The 22,457-nt window shown below is 41.8% G+C and overlaps 1 protein-coding gene across 4 annotated transcripts in view; it reads right to left on the bottom strand.

Annotated features, from left to right (window-relative positions):
- Positions 1 to 22,457, bottom strand: part of PEG3 (paternally expressed 3) — a 50,157-nt gene that overhangs the window by 7,722 nt on the left and 19,978 nt on the right. For 2 of the 4 annotated variants that reach the window (XM_059152238.1, XM_059152236.1), the window contains 8 exons: positions 21,170 to 21,256; positions 10,204 to 10,280; positions 7,365 to 7,844; positions 6,658 to 6,747; positions 5,486 to 5,641; positions 5,295 to 5,404; positions 1,044 to 1,146; positions 155 to 247 (listed from right to left, as the gene is read on the bottom strand). In XM_059152238.1, the coding sequence (XP_059008221.1) occupies positions 155 to 247; positions 1,044 to 1,146; positions 5,295 to 5,404; positions 5,486 to 5,641; positions 6,658 to 6,747; positions 7,365 to 7,758 (946 nt within the window). In that variant the 5' untranslated portion in view covers positions 7,759 to 7,844; positions 10,204 to 10,280; positions 21,170 to 21,256. Of the gene's footprint in view, positions 1 to 154; positions 248 to 1,043; positions 1,147 to 5,294; positions 5,405 to 5,485; positions 5,642 to 6,657; positions 6,748 to 7,364; positions 7,845 to 10,203; positions 10,281 to 14,282; positions 14,394 to 21,169; positions 21,257 to 22,457 lie in introns of all 4 variants that reach the window. The other 2 variants (XM_059152237.1, XM_059152239.1) reach the window with 2 other exon arrangements.

Here is a 22,457-nt window from a genome sequence, read left to right as displayed (position 1 = left end):
AAATACTCCCTAGTCCCTGTACATGTGCAAAGTAACAGTGGGCCTTCTGAGATGATGGTGTGAATACAAAATGTAAGAGATTTACCAGTGTGTAGGTACAGCTCCCATCTCACTACCTAAAGTGGCCACTAGCTGGGATCTGCCTAGTGCTTACCTCGACTGGTGCTCGGGTAGGCACTTCTCTTTGACCTCGATGAATGGCCTTGTGTCATATGGGAATGACCATCGTCTTCGGCAAGCTGAACCCCTGTTCACAAGAATAATATGAGTTATGGCTTATATAGCTGCAATCAGGTTGGGTACAAGACTCAACACAAAATAATGCCTACCTTCCTACAAACCACTAAAGGAGGTAGCTCATATCCAACTCCGTGAACAGTCCCTGTCTCTGAACAGTCCTATGTGCAGTCCCACATCCTCACTGTCCACCTCTCAGTCCATTCTAGCCTGCATTTTAATTAATTCTCCCAACTCCACCTGGAAATCTGAGACAATCCCATGTCCTTAAATCCAATGCATCCTTTTAGTAACCTTTTCATAACCTTTTAAATCCCCACACCCTCTTTTTCATCGGCCTCCATGGTTCTCTTCTTCCTTGACTCTTTTCTCTAGCTGTTCTCTGAACTCCACTGCCTCGCACAGCTCTCTCCCCAGCATCAGACCTGCATAGCCAAGTGCCCGCTATGACTGGAGCTAGAGGACTTCAAGGACAGTCCAAACGGGAACTCGGGATCCCATTTTACTTTTGTATTTAAAAATCTTCACTGCTACCTCTCTAGAAAAAAGTGCCAACTCTTGTGGCAAGAGACATCACCCCATTCTCTTCTACCTTGTACAATACACTCTTTACCCAAAGCCAGAATGATTTCTCAAAAACATAAATCTCATCATTTACTTCTCTCCTTGAAATATTCAAAGCCTTATTATTGCCCTTAAAGTCCAAATATATTAACATCAATTCTAATATCCTGCAGCTTTAAGAATAAGGTGACAAAAAGCTTCAATGACTAGGTCTGGAGTAACTGACAGAAGCACCTGCTTACCCAGGGAGAGCAGCTTCCTATAGTTCTCCATGTTGTCCTGAATTGGGTTCTGAGGCTTCCTGTCCTCAGTCAGGTTCACAACGTCCTGGTATGACACTGCATCCTAAAATACCAAACACAGACCTCTCAATGGAGTCTTTCCACAGGCATCCAAGAGAGAATTCTGGCAACATGGGTGCTACACATACAAAGATATGTAGAAAGTGCTTACAGTGTTTGGGGTTCTGAGTGATCCCAGGCAAGTTTTACTACGGACCTACTTTGTACCTACCTTGGCGCTATACTCTGAGGAAGATCCAAAAGACGTATGACACATATTCCTTGCCCTCATGCAGCTTATAATTTGGTTGGAGAGAAAAGACTCATGAAACAATTAGAGAACAATGAACAATAAAGTGGGGTACAGATAATCAGTGTTAAATAGCTTTGGTAGAAGGACAGCTCAGGGTTTTGTAGGACTTGGGTGGAACCTTAAGTGGTTAAGACTCCAAACACAGAGAAAAGGGACTGGTGGGAGAGCTTCAACAGGCCAAACATCAGTTATGTGTGGCATATGCAAGGACAGAAGGAAAACATGTTTCAGCAGACAACTAGTCAGCAACTGTGACTTAAGACTCCCTCCAAGGTCTCACTGTGTCCTATGTTCACCTTCACTGTACAACACGGATACTTGGTGGGCTCTTCTAGGTGTGGACAAGTTCCAAATAACCCAGATATAACTTTAAGTACTGAATGCCTTCATTTTATAGCTGCCTCTTCCACTGTAACAGCTATGCCTCTAAAAGTAATTTTTAAATTCTTCTACTCAGAAGAATCTTCTATGCGGGATCTTACAGGATCTTTCCTTACTGCTGCACCAGAACGTCAATGGTCTCACGGAAGTGTGGTCCCAGAGAGTACGGCACCATGGCCTAGAGATAGACTTAAGGATGGACACAGCACCATAGAAAACCTGCAGGTTTTAGAGCCAGAGAAAACTCGAGGGTCAAAGGAGAACTGTACCATTTATGAGCCATGCAACGTTGGGAAAAGAAATCTTTCTGAGCCTCAGGTTCTTCGTCTGTAAAATGGAGAGTTAGGCCCAACCTGCCGTGCAATATTGTGGGTGATGATTTTCTGCAATGTGATGTGTTGTTTAAACACCAAGAAAAACTACATAAAGAAAATGTAAACCACCAAATTACTATATAAAGATATTTTGGTATTAAATTTATTAATTTCTCTGGGAAGTGGCATTATAGCCATGTGAAATGTAGCAAAAAAAAAAAAAAAAGTGCATTCACAATTAGTTGTATCTCCTATGAAGAAAGATAATAAGCACACACACTACGAGTTAAGAGGAAAGCTTCATTTATGCACCTGCCAACATCCAGTGATACAAAGCAAAAAACACAACCAAAACTAAGCCGAGTTCAAAACTGAAATCCTTTCTAGGTCCAGGCTGAGAATTCCTAGAATAATGAACAAGCAACATAGCTCAGGAGGCACTGCAAACTGGGTACAACTGCCACTCCAGAAAGCTGACTTTCATTGTTTTTTCTGGGTGCCAATCTCCTGCCCAACAGCAAGTTCAAGAGCAAAAACCATGCTATGCTCATGTCTGTGACAGTGCATCCTAAGTCCCAGCACCAGTTTATTATACTACAAAGGAAAGTGTGGGTGGGAACAGATGCATTTCTGGTGAGAGAAAGGGAACCAGGGCTCTTAACTTGGGGGATTAGCAGAGAAACAGATGCAGTTAAGAACTTGGGGAGCACAGGGAAGTCAGAAGGGTCACCACCCCTGGTGTTGACAGACACCCCCAAGGACAATGGCAAAAAGCAATGGCTGTTTTTCATATTCTTCTCTCCATTTGATTGAGTAAAATAAATACATGTTAAATTTTTAACTACATTGTTCCTATGAAAGAAAAATGGTGCTCTGATTTAAAGTGAAGTTATAATTTATGTAACAGGGCTTCTCTAAAGCAGTCCCTGGCATTAGATGCCACCAAAATGGCATCCTAAATTTGCACAAGCAGCAATCAAACTCCACTCAAATGGGCACCGCCCAGAGGGCAGCGTGGCACCACTTCACTTTCATGGCAGGACCCACACGCCAAGTGATTCAGAGATTTACACGCAGTGTTAAAAGAGGGTGAGGATTTTCTATTGTGTATACCCTCACAATATAATTTACATCTGCTGCAGCTGCTACTCCTACCACACTGAGTTAGCAGCAATCAGTGGGTTCTAGACATTTAAGAAGACACAGACATGCAGTTCTTCTCAGAGTCAAGGAAGGGCATTTTTGTTTTTTTAAAAGTAGGCTCCACACCCAGCATGGAGGCTGACTTGGGGACTGAACTTAAGACCCTGAGACAAGACCTGAGCTGAAATCAAGAGCTGGGATGCTTAACCAACTGTGCCATCCAGGCGCCCCTCAAGGAAGGGCATTTAAAAAGCAAAATAAGACAAAAGTCAATTACCAATCTCCCATCATCTTCGTCTCATAAGAGTACTCTAACACTCCCAAAATAAGGACACTTGCATTTCTCATTTCCCCACATATCAGTGAAAACTTAGTGACCATCTGGCATAGCAGTGCTCGGGAGCCACTGATCTTCACTGCAGACCAGCTTCATGGGTGGAAAATGCGAAATCAAATTTAAGAAAGAGTCTATGATTTAGTATTCTTAACTAGGTTCCTAAAATTTTGGTTACTTTGGTTTCTTCAAATAAAGCATCAAAATTAGTGAAAAACTAAGTGTGTCACAAACTTAGATTGTTTCCCTGACACAAGGGCTGGAGGGCCTGAGTCACCTCTGACCCCATCTACCTTCCTCCACATCCTTCTGCTGCTGCAAGAGCTCTGCTTTCAATAACCAGACACTACCCATCCTCCCTTCTCATACACACCTGTGGATCCTTGCTTGCCTGGGACAGAGGACAAATGACAGACCTCTCAGGGTAGGACACAAATCCCTCGTCAGCTGATCCCAACTCATAAATCTCACTGGCACCATTACTAATATATCTCAGTGCACTGGCGATAGACCTGAGCTCTCCACTTGGCTACAGGACACCAGCAACCAGGCCTACCCAGGCTTCAGGATGTCTTGGGTCTCTTGTCCTCTGTGTTCTGGCTAACCTTCCCTTTGTTTGGTTCCTGCCTCAGGGCCTTCGCCTGGGATCTCCTGAACCCAACACTTCACCTAGTCAAGTGTTCCTGTCTTTCAGCTGCCAAATGTTACTGCCTTCAAGAGATCTCCTTTCAAATCCAAACCAAGACGTCCATGACAATTTCTTGTTGTAACTCCCAATTTTTCCTTAACAGCACCCTGTATAATTAACATATATGGTATTTTTATGGAAATTTATTTGTGGGATTATTGAATACCCTTCTCTGTTATAAGCCTCAAAGTTTCCAGGGCATCCAGGGACCCTAATTATCTCAGTCACTACTGCACTCCTTGACCTGAGGGAGGTCCTTAATAGTTAAGAGGAGACGCAGGCTCCTCACACTCAGCTACCCGCTTCTTCTCAAAGCCCTTTCAATGCTATGGCTGCCCTTTACGATGCCATGTTCTAAGTGACCCGTCTCCTTAAAGGTCAGCTCAAATCCCAAGTCCTTTTTCCCTTCACCAATTGCCCCAGCATACCGCCTCTTAAAATTACTGCCCATGCCAGGCATTCATGATAAGCACTTCATATACACACATGAATCGCACTCATTCCTCCCAGCAGCCCTGCTGAGCCAATCACCACATCCATCCTACAGATGAGGAAACTGAGGTTCAGCTTGCTTAAAAAAATGTTCCAAGGCTGCACACCCAACAGGTGGCAGAGCTGGGCTTTAAACCCAAAGCCCAGCTCTGGTTGGCTCCAGAGCCTCTGGCTCTCACTTGCCAGTCTGCTGTATGACCTGGCCACTTCCTTGGCTCCCCACAGTGGGCCGGCCAGAAAGCTCTCCAGAACAGTTCTGCATCCCTGGCCCAAAAGGAACAACAGACATGACCAAAGCATGACTCAGATGCTGAGTGGAAAAGTATTTCCTCTGACTATGTGGATAAATGGGAAAATAGGCAGGAGTCGCCCCAGCCACTTGTCTCCTCTGGGGACGGGCTTGGGATCCTTGCAGGGAGTAATTACCCCCTCCCTACAGCCAGCTGGGATGCTAGGGAGCAGATGAACATACCCTCTTGGGAAAGAAAGGCATCTCTGCCATGAAAAGAAGATGGCCTTTCCAGAAAGAGAGGAAACCTAAGCATACCTGGGATCCTGACTCATAATCCATCACGGAGTCCCTACGTTTGCGCTCCCTTTCCATCGGGAAAGTTGTTTTCTCCATCAGAGGAAAGGAAAGATCCCGTTGAGGAAGTCCTGGGAAGAGAAAAGACATCATGAAGGACAAGGCCCAGTCTAACCCTACACGCTCATCAGGACGTCAAGCAGGTGACTTACTGCTTCTGGGATTCCTGGTATACGGCCAGCGGTCTCGAGACTCCAGGTCTCTGCTTCTCCCTCTCCGTTCCCGCTCCCGGTCCCAGTCCAGCCCCCAGTCCCGATTCCGGTCCCGGTCCTGATCCCAGTCCTGGTCCCATTCCCGGTCCCGGTCACCTGAGAAAGCCAGACATTCCAGAAGTTAACAGAAGTGTTCTGACACGTGTGTTCTCCCTTCATGTGCACACATACCACTTGGTAAAGGAACACTCTCCTTGCTCCTCCCTTGATGAAAGGGATCCCACAATGAGGTTTCCAGACTCCTAAGCATGATCTGAGTTTTTCTTATTACCCTAGACCTGGAACACCATTTCTGGAGGCTTTGCTCAAGTGGGACATACTGTAAAGCAAGTTCCAAAGGTTGGCTTAGAGGTTAGTTCCCCTTCAAACACTTCTGTTGGTTTTCCAGTTCCTACATACTCAAGCCCACACTCAGGACAATAACTTGAGACTCTCTGCTGTTGGGCTTACCCCTGATTATGTTAATGGACACATTACACTACTCCAAAGAAACAAAACACATGCCCTTCCCAAAAGCACTCTTGCTTTTAGAAAGTTCACTGAAGAACCTTTAACAGATAAAATAGCTTTTAGAAACAAAGTAGTAATGGACTTTGTCCCTCTTTGGTAGGGTGTGGGCATACCTTCAAATAGCCTGCTGCAAATTTCCAACGGCTTTAAATACTATCTTGAAAATTGTAGGGGTGCCTGGGCAGCTCAATTGGTTGAGCGACTGCCTCTGGCTCAGATCATAATCCCAGGATTCTGGGATCGAGCCCCAGATCAGGCTCCCTGCTCACCCTCCCCTCACTCACTCTCAGATAACTGAATAAAATCTTAAAAAAAAAAAAAAGAAAAGAAAAGAAAAGAAAGAAAATTGTATTTCATGCCACATACTGCTATCTGCTTTAATTTTTTTAAAAAAAGTCTCACTATGTCATCAATTAATTTACTTTCCACTCAGATCTTGAGTAGCAGCAGCTGCCCTGGGGAAGGCGCTGCTGTCTTCCCTGAAGACTTCATGCCCACCATGCACTTTTATACCATGCAGCAGGCTTGGTGGAGGGGAAGTTAGGCTGAAATCTGGAAGCATGCCGAATGCGGGGGGAGCATAATCGGACAGGGTTACTCACTGCAGAAAGAAGAGGCGGAGCGGGGCGGCGGGGACTCTGCTCCCTTCCGGCTTATGCTGTCTTCGCTGAGGAGGTCACTGCTGTTGTCGTCTGAGAGGACACCAGACACTGACTTAATGCTTTATCACCTCTTGCCTGTGTTCTCGAAATCACTCCCCCAAGTGGAGTCTGCTCTTGCCCCTATTGCACTAACCCCCAACCTCAACAGTTTGGATCAGGAGTGATCAGATCCTCTCATTCCTCAGCTTCCTATTGCTCCTGGGCTGGCAAGTGGCTGCAACTGCCCTCCCACCTCCCCTCTAAATAACAGCCACGACAACTTTCGGGGGAAATACACCCTCTGTTTCACGAAAGGGACTGGACCAGGGTTGTGAAGCCCACGGAGGCTCACCAATTCCTCATGGAGGCCCTCAATGAAGTGTTGCTTTTCCTTCTCACACCACTTAGGGTGGTGGTTCTTAACCAGGGCATTCTACTCCCCAGGGGACATTTGTCAACATCACGTTGTAGTTGTCACAGCTAGGGAGGGAATGCAACTGGTATCCCGTGGGTAGAGAAGGGCCAGAGATGTCACTGTATGTCCTATAACAAGCCGGCCCCCCACGAAGAGAACGATCTAGCCTTGAACCCCAACAATGCTGAGGCTTCAAACCCCCAGGAGCTCACAGCTCCATGACGGCCTTCACCACACTTCTACAAAGTCTCACCTCCTGGCTCATACATCCCCTTGTAATTTTCCAGCAGAGTAACTAGCTTCTCACAGTTCTCTGGGTTTTTTGCCCGCACCCAAGGCTTTATCTTTTCTGGAAGGATGGTCAAGTACTGCTCAAGGACCAAGAGCTCAATAATTTCCTCCTTGGTGCGAGTCTCCGGCTGCAGCCAATCAAGGCAGAGGTTTCGGAGTTTGAACAGCGTCTTCCGAGGCCCAACAAATTCCACGTAGAGGAAATTTCGAAACCTCTGATGAAAGAATTCAGGGTCAGTTGCACCTTCTCTTACGGTGGCATCCGGCTCCTTAGTCAAGTCACTGTCTAGCTCATACAGATCTGGGGCCCAAGACTTCTTGGGTTTGGTGGCAGACAAGTACTTTGGAGGCAGCATTTTTCTAAGTAAAATTTTCACTTGAGGAACCAAACATGAGTCAACAGGAAAGACGCAGCAGCCTGTGACAGTCAGTACTCAGGGACCTGTAGATCATAAGGAAATATACACATGTCCCAAAGTTGAGGATCAGGCAGCAGAGCAGGGCTGCCCTACATGGTCAAGGGGACAGAGATGCATAAACCCACAACATACAGACACACACAGCACACAAAGTTGGCTTCACAAAGGACTTACAAGCATGACCTCTGGGCACACCTGTTTGAGAGTTAGCTCTGCTACTAACCGGTTTTGTGACCGCGGGCAACCATTCAATGCCCTAGAGTCTGTCCCCTTATCTACACAAGGGGAAAAATGCCCTCAACCCTTTTAAAACTGAGATTAAACAAGTTAGTATTTCTAAAGGCCTAACTGCCCAATGTCCACACATGGGAAATGCTCAAGGTGCTAGCCATTACTGAAACTGGAGGTCAATTTTCTCTTCAGCAAAAATGGAAAAGGGAATATAGGGAATGATGGCCAAGCCTGCCATTTCTGATTATTTCTGAACATCTCCATCATTGCCGAAGGTTCTACTGGCCAGAGTGGCAGAGTTTGCTAGTATACTTAGGACCCCTTCCCTCAGCACTGCACACCTTTCTGATGAGTGCCTGTCCCAAAACCCAGCCTCAAGGCTCTGCTAACACCACATCCTCAGGTATGTTTCCTGAGCTGCACTTGATCTTTTTTTTTTTTTTTTAAGATTTTATTTATTTGACAGAGATCACAAGTAGGCAGAGAGGCAGACAGAGGGGCTGCAGGGGGGGGAGGGGAGCAGGCCCCCCGCCGAGCAGAGAGCCTGATGTGGGGCTTGCTCCCAGGACCCGAGATCATGACTGAGCCAAAGGCAGAGGCTCAACCCACTGAGCCAGCCAGGCACCCCTGCTGTACTTCATCTTTTAAGTGTTGCAAGTACTCATCACATTTATTTTTAAATACTGGAATTAACATGCTCCTCTCCCCACAGCAAACTATAAACTCTATTAAATGGATTAGAGATTAACTTTTCTATCCCCATGTCCTCTAGTGCCAGCGTAACACAAAGTCAGGTGTCAACAGTGCAATAACGTTATAAAAAATAACATACATAGACCCATCCTAGAATTGATTTTAGACACAGGCAAGTATTACTATGTGCCTGCAGAAGCATGGAAAAGTTTCCAGGGATAGAGAACATTCTAGGTTAACCTCTAGGCCACTGCTTCTAAAAGAGCATTCTGGTGTGTCACCCTCCTCACCTGCCAACTGTTCTACCAGCCCCTTCTCCATATCTCCAGACAACTGGGTGGGAAGCCCTGGTGGGTATATGGGAAGCCTCTGTCCTGCCTAGTACACTGGAGGGAAATTAAACACAATAGTGGTGAAACCAAGGTGATAAACGTATGTTATTCACATGAATAGTAAGAATATGATGCAGTGGCCGTCAGGCTTCCTATTACACATTCTTCTGCCTTGATCAATATTGCCAAAGTTTGTCGTGAAAGAACCAGCTTTGATAATCCTCTGTATGGTTTCATTTATTCCCCTAGTTCTTTATTTTTCTTTTATTATCTGCCCCCTCTTTTTAGAAAAACGCTTTAGACAGAGTAAAAACGCTGATATTCATCTTTTTTCTAATGTAACCAATTAAGGCTATACATGTCTCCCTGTAGACAGCCACAAATGGTACAAGGAAGCAGGCACTATGGAAACAAAATCTAGCTTTGGGTGGGTCAATTAACTCACCCAACCGTTCTGTACTTCTGGCTTTACTTCCAGAGAAGAACAAAATCATATGCAGCAAAAATTCTCTGCTTTTTTGGTTTTGTTTTTGTTTTAAAAGGAAACCAAGTATGTTTAAAATTAAGGTTTTATTTTTTAATGTCTAAAGAGAAAACGAGGTGTTTCCTTTATTATTTGGGAATAAATGTAGCAAACTCTGCCACGTTAGGTTCCCCTGGCAGTGATGGGCTTGCATGCTACTCATGCACAAACTGCCCTCCCATGCCCTCTCCCACCACTATCTCCGGGAGTACCAAGCCTCACAAACACACATCCATCATCAAGACCCTCATGAATGAAGCACCGTCTCCCTGACTGCCCTGCCCTCCTTGAGGAGGACAAGCAGTAACAGAGACAAAGGCACTTCTGGACAGAAGACTTCCAAAGCAGGGAAAGGAAAAGAGCAAAGGAAAAGGCTCTGGGGAACTGGTATGATAATCTGGATGAGAGAACAGTCCATTTTATCCAGGATTTGGCTAAGAGGGACCACCTCTGATAAGAGCAGAGTTCCCAAAGAGCGGCATGCCTGAATGGCAAGGACAAAAGGGCAGAAAGCCCAAGTCTGCTCTTTGGCATCCAGATTCCAGAGCAACACTCCAGTCCCCTAGCAAACACTAGTCCAACTTCTCGGAGGCAACAGGGTACCTGTTTGGGAACAGGATCCTTTCTGGAACTTCAGAATAAGCAGCTTTCCAGAGGAAGTGAGCCAAAATGAAACAAACCTGCAGACAGTTAAAAAAAAAAAAGACAAACGTGGAAAAAAATGTAAAAAGAGTGTCAGAGAATTAACTCTCCAAATGGCTGCAAATTCAGATAGCATTAAAGGTGAGAGCTTTATATATCATATTCAAGAAAAGGCCAATTCCCATGTCATGTAAACCAACCAGAGAGAAATAACTTTCAAATTGTAAAAACCCAAGATAGAGCTAGCACTAACAAACCACAGACTGAACTCAATTATAAAAGCAGACACAAATCTTTAACACTATCACTGTTGAACATGATTCTACAGAGTTCTAGCCAATTAGAACAAGGTAAGAGAAACAAATCTGAAGCATAAAGATGTAAAACTATCATTCACTTATATAAGACTATCCACTCAGACACTGTGAATCAATGCAAACAGACCTTATAAGATATGGAAAACACTTATAACAGACTTCCTAAAAATGTCTCAGCAATTATAAATTTTAAAAAATGGGAAGAGAACTCCTATTATAAAGATAGGAAAGATTTAATAAAAGACAACAGCAACCATGTGAATATAATTATAAATTATAGTAATAAAAGGCAATAACTGGAGAGACACAATATAATCATGGGAGATGTATAGATCTGGTGTATCAAAGTTCTAAAACCTCCCCCAAATCAATCTATAATACATGGAACTTCAAAGAATATTAACATTGGGTAACTTGGCAATGGTTCTAAGGTTGACCTGGAGGAATTCCATTTGGACCAATATTTTAAGAATTCATATATCAAAGGTCAACAAACCAAACACAACATTTAAAAACTATTTTAACATAATCTCAGGTAAGAAAGTTCTTTTATAATATGCCTAAAGGCAGAAAGACTACAGAAAAATAACAAATTATGGTTTTGTTTATACCATCAAAGAAATAAAACAACAAAAAAGATGCACTTGTAACTTATGACCAAAAAAATGAATTCATTTAGGACCATATATAGTCAAGTATCCAGTAGTAGTATGAAAAGTGGCATTTCAAACTAGTAAAGAATGTATAAATTACTTTGGTGATTGGTATATAGGAAAACTAGCCTATCATTCACTTAGGGGAAAAGGTCACACTATATACAAAAACGCTAAAACTAAAATAAAAATAAACAAAAGTTTAATTTTTATAATTATGGAACAAGGGCAGGCTTGTCTAGCCTGACAATAAAATCAGGAGATATAAAGGGTAACTCCCAATCCACATAGGTACTTAATTACTATGTTAACTTTTCTTCCCAGTAGGCACGTATTTGAAGCATAAAGCACCAGTAAGTGAACTATATATAAGAACTCTAGGGTTAAAAAGTTTGATAGGGAATCAACAATTTTTCTAAGAACATAGAAACAGACAAATCTGATCAGAAAGCAGAGCAAAAAAAAGTTCCTAGGGAAGGAACTTTAAAAGATGAACTGATTTAAGGAGCAACCTCCCGTAAAATTTCCATGAGCAATGAATCTACCATGTTATAAAAACCCTCCCAGAACACAGAAAAGAGATGAAGGACTTCCTATTCATTAATAATTTGACCACTTAAATGTCCTTATGAATTCTATCACAAGGGAGATGCCGAGTTCTATACAAAAAATTCACTCATTTCTTTTCTCAAGAAATTCAGGACTAGAGCAAACAAATACGATCTTCATTAAATGTGTTCATAAATTTTTCTAACCAGGGGAATAAATAGCCCTTGGTGAGTAAGACCATTTTTTTTTATTTTAACAGGAAAACCTTTAAAAATAATAATAATAATCAGACCCTAACAATTCCTTCCCACAATGGCAGAGGAAAGTCACTTGAGATCTGAGAGTTTGGGGCCTTTAGAACAGAGTAATCATAAAGATGGACAATATATACATCTGTATGAGGAAACTGGGATACTCACATAGTGCTTATGGCAATGTAGATTCTACAATCTGGATAACTTATCAAAATTTTAAATGCACATACCCTGTCCTCTAAATTCTATTTCTATGAATTTATCCTAGATATATGTAATGACATGTGCAAAATATATTCATTGAAGCACTGCTAAAATGCACAAAAAACAGTACATATTCATCTAATGATTATGAAACCTTTTAAAATAATGAGGCAATTGTAAATAAATGGCTATGAGATGCTCTCTAAGGTAGTTAAGTGACAAAATGGGACACAACAATGTGTATAGCATTCTAAGAAACTATAAAAACAGATGCATTTACCTAAACAGATGATTTCTCTAACGATATAGATGAGACTGCTATTAGTGATCAATAGTGACTGCCTCCAGGGAAGGGAACTGGGGGCCAGGGAGAGAAGAGAAACTTACTTTTTCACTGTATATTCTCCTTTTATTTTTTGTTTTTATTTATTTTTTATCATGAACATGTACTACCTAGTCCAAAAAATATATTCTAAGTTAAAACAAAACAATAAACAAAAGCACTGGAGGCCTTAGAGACTGTGCTGCCCACTGCATAGGTAACACAACACTGACACCTTAATGCTGATCGGGGTCTTCTCCCCTCCCTACCCATCCCACCCTGCTGGAGTCAGGTCACACACTAAACCAGATGGCAGTCAATTTAGAAAAACGCCAAGAATCAACTGTGGAACTTCTGACACCCAAGAATGACATATGGAAATTGCAGCTCAAAATTGAATATATTCTTCAGATATCCAACAATTATTATTATATAAATGCAATGCCATCCCCTACTATGCTAGTGTTTTCGCATCTGAAATCTAATAGACTTATCTGTCCACTGCACAAAGACAAGAGTTCACCAGTGTGTTCACAGAGGCACTCTTTACAACAGCAAAGAACAGGTACAGAAAGGAGAATGCTCAAGCAGAATCTCAACAGCAGAGACCACTGAAAGACCACTACTCAGCAGACCTGAAACTAAAAATGGGTAACAAATTTTCTATAGCACTATAAAAAGCAACCAAAACAAAAACAAACCAGAAGAGGAGGGGGAAAATATTTCACAATATAGATGACAGTTAATATTTGAAATGTGAAAAGCTCTTAGAAAATAGTAAGAGAGGGGCGCCTGGGTGGCTCAGTGGGTTGGGCCGCTGCCTTCGGCTCAGGTCATGATCTCAAGGTCCTGGAATCGAATCCGGCGTCAGGCTCTCTGCTCAGTGGGGAGCCTGCTTCCTCCTCTCCCTCTCTCTCTGCCTGCCTCTCTGCCTACTTATGATCTCTCTGTCAAATAAATAAATAAAATCTTAAAAAAAAGAAAATAGTAAGAGAAAGGTAAGTGTCTTAACATGAAAATAAAAACACACAGTGATAAGATCCAACAGTTACATTAGAAATCAAAGAAATGTGAAATATGACGGTGAACATTTTTTGGCTTATCAAATGGGCAAATATTTCAAAAATCAAAATAAAAAAAAAAAGAAAACCTGATGTTGGTGAGAAGCTGGCTGGTGCAGACATGAACCATATTTCTGAATGCTGTTTCAGCAAATGGCTTAAAAACACTAAAAATACCCATTCCTTTTGAACCAGCAAGTCTCCATTTAAGGATAGTCAAGTAAATAAAATATTAGTAAGATAAAAATAAGAGCTAAAAATTTGGCTGCCCACTACAATTAAGTCTTTATATGGATATCTAATTTCCAGTTTATAAAAGCTAACACTTGCAGTGCTAAAAACCTGTGGCAGTAAACGACGGCAGGTGACATCATTTTACACACAAAGTCACAGGAAGGGACAAGCACATGTCAGAGAAGTATTCTGCTGTCAGTGTGTTGTTGTATAACGCAGTCCTACCAGAGTCATTAAGAATCAAACTCAGGGAGACAAAACACTGGTCAATATCCTCCCACTGGGATACCTAAGAGCAGGTGAGCCCTGTGAGATGAGGTAAGGTGCTCCACTCGCTACGTGACCCAGCCCTTAACCCTGACTCACTCTGTCCTACATCTGTAGCCCAAAGGGCAACTAAGAATGGGGCCAGATATGCTTAGTACCTGCCAGGGCCCCATACTCACCTTACCCTCGGGAAGACCCAGATCCCAGGTGAACTCATCCTGTGACAGCACCTCTGGCCAATCAGAAGCATAACTGCTCTACCCACTTCGCCCCCACTTCCCCAGTCCAGCCTACAGTTAAAGAAAACAGAAGATACAGGTGAAGAAGTGGCTGAGACCAAAGCATCAAAAAGGAGTCGAATGAAGGTTTGCCTGATATGGATCACATGAAATGTTAAGGCTGAGGGGGAACCCCTCCAAGGATGCTCAGAAAGGCCAACAATAACAATTTACCCATATAATGAGATGTGCTTGAAGATGCATGAAGCCAGTAGAAATGAGTGCCCACACTTATACCCAAAGTCCCTGAGGGCAAGGCCTCTGCTACCTTTTCCATCATTGTATTTTATCTTCACAGGACTGGCACAGAAAAGGTGTTCAATAAATATTTGTTTGCACTTCAATGCAAAAAATGTTTAATAAATCCAATCTAGAAAAGTCTAAATAGCCCATAACCATGAAAGCCTATTCCAGGAATACAAGGAAGATATCCCAATTCCAGTGGACTATTCTATATGAGCTATTAAAGGGGGAAGGGAGGGAACCCCGTGAGCACTGTTACACATTGAAAAGCATTTGCAAACTTCAATAGCCTCTCCTTATTTTGTTCTTAGCAAAAGTAAAAGTAGAAGACCATTTAAGAATAAAGATTTAATCTCAAAAAAATACAAGAAAGCACGTGAAACACTAAAACTATTCCAACTAAAGGTGAGGACAAGGAAAGGAGGTCTTCCACCAAACTACCATTCAACGGTATTCTGGAAAAAACCTAGTAAACACAACAGAAGAAATGAAAGGTGTGATGTGAAAAAAGAATTATTTTGAACTGAAAAACCTCATCAATAAATACAAGAAAAGAAGCCCATTAATAACAAAATAAATTCGCATAAATTCACCAAAGTATTTGGAACCTCAAACAAAAATTTTAAACGTACAGAACATAAAACAAGTCCTAATAAATGAAAACATATGTTTTCAGATGAGAATGTGGAAATTTTTGTCAATCCTTCCTTGAACATAAATTAAGATTCAGTAACAGGGTGCGGAGTTTTAACAAAATGAGAATCCAGTTCCTCTAGGTAAATAAATGTACAAAAATATCAGGAGAATTTTGAGTAAGGTATGTGTGTGGTGGGAGGAGGGAGTTGTCTATAAAATGACCCAAACACATGAAAACATAAAGTATTCTTTCCAACACAATGATCCAAGTGTTAAGACAAATACACTAACAGAGCTAACGCAATCGAAAAACTGACTTGCAAGGAAGTATATACACATGCGGGATTTAGTTTACAATAAAGAAATGTCTCTCAATCAAGAAAAGCATTAACTGTTTAAATACAAACTATAAACTTTCTGAGGACTAAGTAGTAAAGTAATTTTAACAAACATGGTAAGAGGCGACAGCCAACACTTTAATTTCTGACCAGTTATTCAAGTATGCTTTCCAAGGAGGCTGGAGATAGCCTTTGACATTAGGAAAGAATAATAAAACCAGTGTTGGTGTCTGGCCTCCTGACAAAAAATTCTTTATTTCAAAACATCGCTAGAAGGCTAAGACCACTAAGGCCAATAACAAACATACTTTGTTCACACCAAAATAAATCACTGTACTCAAAACACAGCATTCTTCCAAAATTTTCGAACAGGAAGGAATGAAAACAGATAAAAATCTTTAATAGAATGTTATGTAGCCATTAAGTCATGTTTTCAAAAAAATTTTATTTCTGATTACAAACACAGAAGATAGGGCAATGTTCAGTTACAGAATATTTGATGGGGAAACTACAAGCCATACCCATTGATCAAATTTGTTGCTATTCTAAACCTTCCAACATCCATATATAGAATAGGATCTCATTTTTACCTAAATGAGATCACATTAGGAGTTCTGCAGGAGTATGCTTTTTTAAAAATTTGTTTTTTTAAATAAACTTTCCACCCAACATGGGGCTTGAACTCACAACCTCAAGATCAAAAGTCACATGCTCTACCCACTGAGACAGCCAGGTGCCCCTTATGTGTGCACCATAAAACTTAGTAATTTTTGATGGTTATCTTTCTGTACTAGTACTTACAGATCTCCATCATTCTTTCTAAAGGCTACAAAGTATTCCATTCTACAAACACACTGGTTTATTTAAACTTGACAGAAACCACTAATGTAAAAAAATTTTGAAGCATTAAGTTAAAATAAGGTATAAATTTGTACATACACATGACATTTATATGTTAGAAAATGATGAAAATATCCACACAAAAGAATATAATGCAATTTTTAGAAAGCAAAGCTTTAAGTGAAAATGTATTTATATGAAAATTCTTGTAGACACTGTTAAACAGCGACAAAGTAGTACATGTACACGCATAAAAAACCACATCCTTGTAAATGGAGACTGAAAATGTGGTGGACACATTCTGAGCTCTCCAGAAGGTATATCACACCTTCCTGCCAACCACTGTCTCACATCCTACAAACTTGCACTCTTATAACTTGTCTGAAACATTAATGAATTGGGTATGATCTCTCATTTGTGTTAAAATAAAAATTATAAAAATATTTAAACATGGAAGTAAGTATAAACTAAACCAGAAGAAAACTTCCACATAAATCATGAGTAAAGATTTCATAAACCTGAAACATTTTTTAAAAAACATTTTTAAACATTTAAACATAAACCTGAAACCTTTTTTTAAAAAGTAATAAAAGATACTTCCATTTCTTTTTGCATTTTAGTTTAAATGTTTTCCTAAGTTCACAATTGAAAAACATTTTTTGAATATAAAAATCCAAAGTAAATTTAATTGCTATTTGTTCTTTTTCTTTCTGCTTGTTACTGTTTATCAGCACTCCCTCTGCTGTGGTGGTGCTTGGGACATGGCCTCTGCTTACTCTGACACTTCCCTCTCCTCGTCAGGCCACCTCACGTTGCTCCCATGGAGTCCTCCACTCACTATCTGTAACCCCCCTCGAGCCTGTGCACCACTTGATGGCACTCCTTACGTAGGGCCTCCCCTCTGTCCTGTTTAGTGCAAACTGAATTCTGGCCACATGGCCCACCCATCACCTTTTCTGACTTGGAGGTGGGCCTTCACATGCCCCTAGTTACTAAAGCTTCTGCATTTCCCTGTTCTCTAGAGTAGTAAGTGGGTTAAGCACTAGCCAAAGGCAGGATCTTAAAAGGTCTGACCACATTCTGCAGACAGGGGCAACGGTGGAGACACAAAGGGACCAGGCCAACTCTGGTCCTAGGGGCCAAGGGAGACCACGAAGTCCAAGAGAGGAGACATATGAGGGAAAACCAGTCTCGATCTCCACACCAGGTAGAAGAGCTTCCAGATTTCTAACTGTTCTTTAACCTCCAAATATCTGTTCTTACACACACTGGACGTCTGACCATGAAATGTTACGTGCAGTACAAACATTTTATATGGAGTGAATTTCAGACACGAGCTTGACTACCCAAAACCACAGGACAGTGCTGCTGCCAGGACAACAGTGTTGCCATTGTGGTTTATGCTGCCGTTTTAGTGTTATTCTTTAGAAGTTTTAAAGCACTTCACTTCTCTATTTCATGAATAGAAAACAAAAATATGGGTCTCAACTGAAACAAAGATGGAATTCATCAGGCGTCCCTGCTATAAGTGCAGTGTCTCTGGCCTCAAAGGATCACTGGGTCAAGAATTTAACTGAACTTGGAAGAACTCAAAGAACACATACCAGAGGCTTGGAAACCTAAGTGGGATGTGTAAGGAGAGATTAAAAAAATCCTGTGACCCCACTGTTTGACCTCAGGCTCCCCACATCCCATCAGTTGAGAAAGAAGCTCCAAGAGAGCTTCTTTTTTTTTTCCCCCCAAGAGAGCATCTTTATCCCCATCTCTACTTACTTACTTTGGTCCCTCAGCACAGTGCAGCTAGATTTAGCCCCCTCACTCATTCTACCTACCTCATCCAAGGGGGCTGGAATTGAGTACTTTAAAGTCAGGAAGCGAGGCAGTTACTTTCTTCATTTCTCAAGGACAGCATGGTGTGCAGTCTCCTCTCTCTTCTCATTTGCTCCATTCTCCTGCCTCTTTCTGCAGACCAACAGTCTCTACTACAGCATGCACCTGGGTAAATGCTGCCCCCATCCCAGTCCTACCTCACCTCCCAGTGAAGTGCTCAGTGCCGAGAGACTAACAACTCAAGCTCTCCGAATTTGCAAGTGCACACCATGGCCAAGTTCTTCTAGGGTAGTGGTTCTCAAATTTGGGGGTGCCAAAAGCTATCTGAGGTACTTGTGAAATATGTAGCTGCCTTTCCAGGTATGATGACTTAGAGGTCTGTGGAACTCTAGGCAAGAGGCATTCAAACAAGCCCTCCAGGAGCTATACAGTGAGAACCACTGCTCTAGACTTAGATGTGTGGTCTTGTCCAACTGACCGTGAACAGCACCATATGGCCAACAGGAGCTGTTGGGCAAACAATTTTATATAAGAATGTCCGCAAAGAGTAAATGACCACTCTCCCTACCACACTGGCCTTAATCTCTACTATCTGGTCTTTTACATGGCTCCTCTCAGGTAATCTCCACATCACTATGGGCTTACCTCTCTCACATAAGCTCAGCACTTACCACACTGCAGCAAAATTTCCTTGTTGTTGTCCATTCCTGTGGGGTTTCCCAAAAAATTTCAGAAGAGAGGAAACAGTATCTCAGAGTTTAATGATCAGATTCCAAACAGTTCAAGATGAATAAAGCTACCTTAAAGAAAATGTCTTCTGAACCAGTATGATATATCTGACCATACTTAAATGTCAATAATTAGCTGATCAGACTTTTTTCCCACAAAAGAGAAAGAGCATGGAAAGGCAGGCCACAAAGCATGGTTCATTTAACCATGTATAGAAAAGGGCTACTCTGGTTAGACCTAATCTGAATGGAAATTGGGGAGGAAAGGGACTGTAGACAAAGAGCTTCTGGTGTCCTAGTAATCCTACCAAGAGCTGCACTGCACCAGAGGGTAGCACCAGCCTACTTTACAGGCCAGTGCTATTAAACCTTGTCTGCATCCTCTCATCATGATTCCATACTCACCAAGCAACCTGCTCATTATGGTTTCACTTCCCACGTAGGTCTGCATACAGAGAAAGAATTTACTGATCATACATACTTTTTTTTTTTAAGATTTTATTTGTGTGAGAGAGAACATGAGCAAGGAGAAGGTCAGAGAGAGAAGCAGACTCCCCATGGAGCTGGGAGCCTGATAGGGGACTTGATCCCGGGACTCCAGGATCATGACCTGAGCCAAAGGCAGTCGTCCAACCAACTGAGCCACCCAGGCGTCCCAATCATACATACTTTTGAGTATTTGGGTCCCTGTTGTACTTATCTCCCACCAAAAACTGATAAACCAAAATTGAGAAAACAGGAACGTCGTACTTTAGCCACACTATTTTTCAACATAAATTATTATGTCAGTAGGGTTTCTAGAAGTCTCCTGAGCTTCAGTCACGTGTACCTACTAACATGAGTAAAATAAGGTTCCTGAGTCTCCACAGGCTTCAGCATCAGACATTAGCTACTTGGAGCATTTACTGAGGCCAGGAATAAACAAATCCATTCCCAGGGGCCCACCTGGGACAGCACGTAAGCCTTTCTCCAGATTGGTAACACCATCAACATGGCCACCTATTTTGGTGAGCATGTTTTCTTACTCTCCATCTAAATAGAGTTCTCATTCAGAAAATACTGATGTCAGTGACTATGTTACCCACTTCCAGAGACAAAGAATCTAACATGGTCCTATCCCATACTGGGCATATAGTGCCCATGTTTGCTGATGGAATGAACAACTTTTGCTATTCTTCTCTCTTTTCCACATAACGTGATTTCTTGTACCTTATCTGAAACAGTCAGCAAGCCATGAAAGAAGAGTACAGGCCCTCCTGAGTCTCTTAGAACCTCTCTCAAATCCATCCACTTCACTTAACTCCATGCTCTGATCTGAATCCACGCCACCACCTCTCACCCAGACCTGAGGGTGCAACCAATTTCCACCCTCCCCTTCTAAACCTGACAACCAGATGGTATATTTAAAACACAAATCTTATTCCCATGTTACTTTCATGGCTAAAACACCTCAATGGTTTCCCACTATGCTTCATATCAAGCCCATATACTTACCATTGACTGCAAGGCCTTTCACAATACAGTTCCTATTGACCTTCAAAATCCAAACTTTGCTCAACTGCCACTCAATTCTTTCCTTTGCTCCAGGTATCCTAGACTTTTGGTTTTTATCTCTGGATCCCTCAGGAAATGTCCCATCCCCTCTTCTTAAGACTACACTTCCTAAAGTATACTACTGTCCTCCTTTCTTCAGGACTCTCAATGACTTTCCCAGGAAGGCCCTATGTGGCCTTTCTCAGGTTAACTGTTGTTCATAATGAATGTTCTGTCCCCAAAACATGAAAGATACAATTGTTTTTTCAACATTTTTCATTACCCAATAGAGCAGGAGCTCTAAGAAAACACCTCCTTTTCCACTCGGGGTCACGTTTGATAGATGAACCAATGAATCTCTCATGCTTCTTTAATCACCCAACAAGAGAGAAAGAGCAGGCCTGAAAGGTGCAGCTGAGTGTTGCAAAAAGAAGTAGGAAACTGAAAAGGATAGCGTGGAGCCAAGGAGAATTTCTGGTGAACACACAAACTCACCAGGAGAGTCTGTGAGTTTTCAGAGCACAAATGACATTTGCATGGCTATATGGAACACCTATGCAGTAGGAAAGTGTCAGGATGAGGAAAAAATGTGTTCGCTCCAAGGATGAGTGTAGCACTGTGAGAAGGGAATTCAGCTCACCTGGACCTGGCCACCTAGTGTTTGGACCTAGTCCCTCGTCCTCTTGCCAGCTGTCTCTGAGAAGGGTAGAAGCTCGAGAAGGCAAAGCTGGGGAAAGAAAAGAAAACATGAGATATCAAATTTACTTTGTATATACATTACTCAGGCTGAAAAGGACTGCATAACAGATGCATCTCCACTTCTTCCAGTGACAGAGGTCAAACCAGACCAGGAAGAAGAGCTCTTCCTTACAGGATGGAAGGGCCCATGGGCATTGCTCCCTGAGGCAGATGTACCTTGGACTGTAACCACAACCCTTTTCCAATGAGGTTATGTCAATGGGTGTGCAAGCCAATTTCTGAGTATCTCAGAACCCTTTCTAACAAGCAGAGCAAAATAGTAAAGACACAGTGCTTTGGATTAAGAAATCAAGTCAAGAATTCAACGGAAGTTATTAGCTATGTGACACTGGCTGTCCCTCTAAAAGCAAAGGATGCATGTTGCAAGCAAAAATCGGAGGAAAGAATAGCTAAAGCAGTACAGTGATTTACTAGTTACATGCCCTATATAGTGCTTAACATCTTACTTTTATTATTTATTATTTGTCACTCCTTACCACAACACTATTAATTTTCTAGTTCCCAGTTCACAGAAAAGCAGATGCTCAGAGAACTCAATCTCAGACCTCATGGCAGACTATTATAGATCATCGTAATGTCATTTTGGAAAACAGAACATCTACTGACATTTTCCATGAGCACCACACAGAGCAGCAACAATATGCACCCTTTAGAAAAGTGAATTAAATCCCAATTTTGTCATTTAACAGCCAGTGATGCAGGGCCAGACATTTAACTCTACTTTAAATTTAAGTAATATGAACTTAACTTAAAATTAACTTATATGTGGACCTCAGTACTATCATTAAGTAGTAACATCATTCCTTAACCTTATGTAACATTTTAGAGATTATCAACACCATTCCAATGGATTAATACTTCCTATTTCAAGTCCCTCTGTGCCTCAGAACATGCATTCAGTCAACGAGAAGCACCTGGGGGAAGCATCTTCACCATTACACTCTACTATATATTGAAACATTGTTCACCAGTGGATGTGAAGAAACATTGTTCACCAGTGGATGTATATTCTTAATTTTCTCTCACCACCATTGGGAAGGAAGAATGCAACGTGTTACCTTCCTTACTACCTTAAATAAATAAATAAATAAATAAATAAATAAATAAATAAATAAATAAAGGTAGGGACTTACAGGCTCCTTTGTTGGAGCTAGGACTAGAAGCAGCCC

The sequence above is a fragment of the Mustela lutreola genome, chromosome 16, assembly GCF_030435805.1.
Source record: "Mustela lutreola isolate mMusLut2 chromosome 16, mMusLut2.pri, whole genome shotgun sequence".
Lineage (NCBI taxonomy): Eukaryota > Metazoa > Chordata > Mammalia > Carnivora > Mustelidae > Mustela > Mustela lutreola.
Note: the sequence above shows the minus strand (reverse complement) of the source record. Positions and strands in the feature narration are given on the sequence as shown.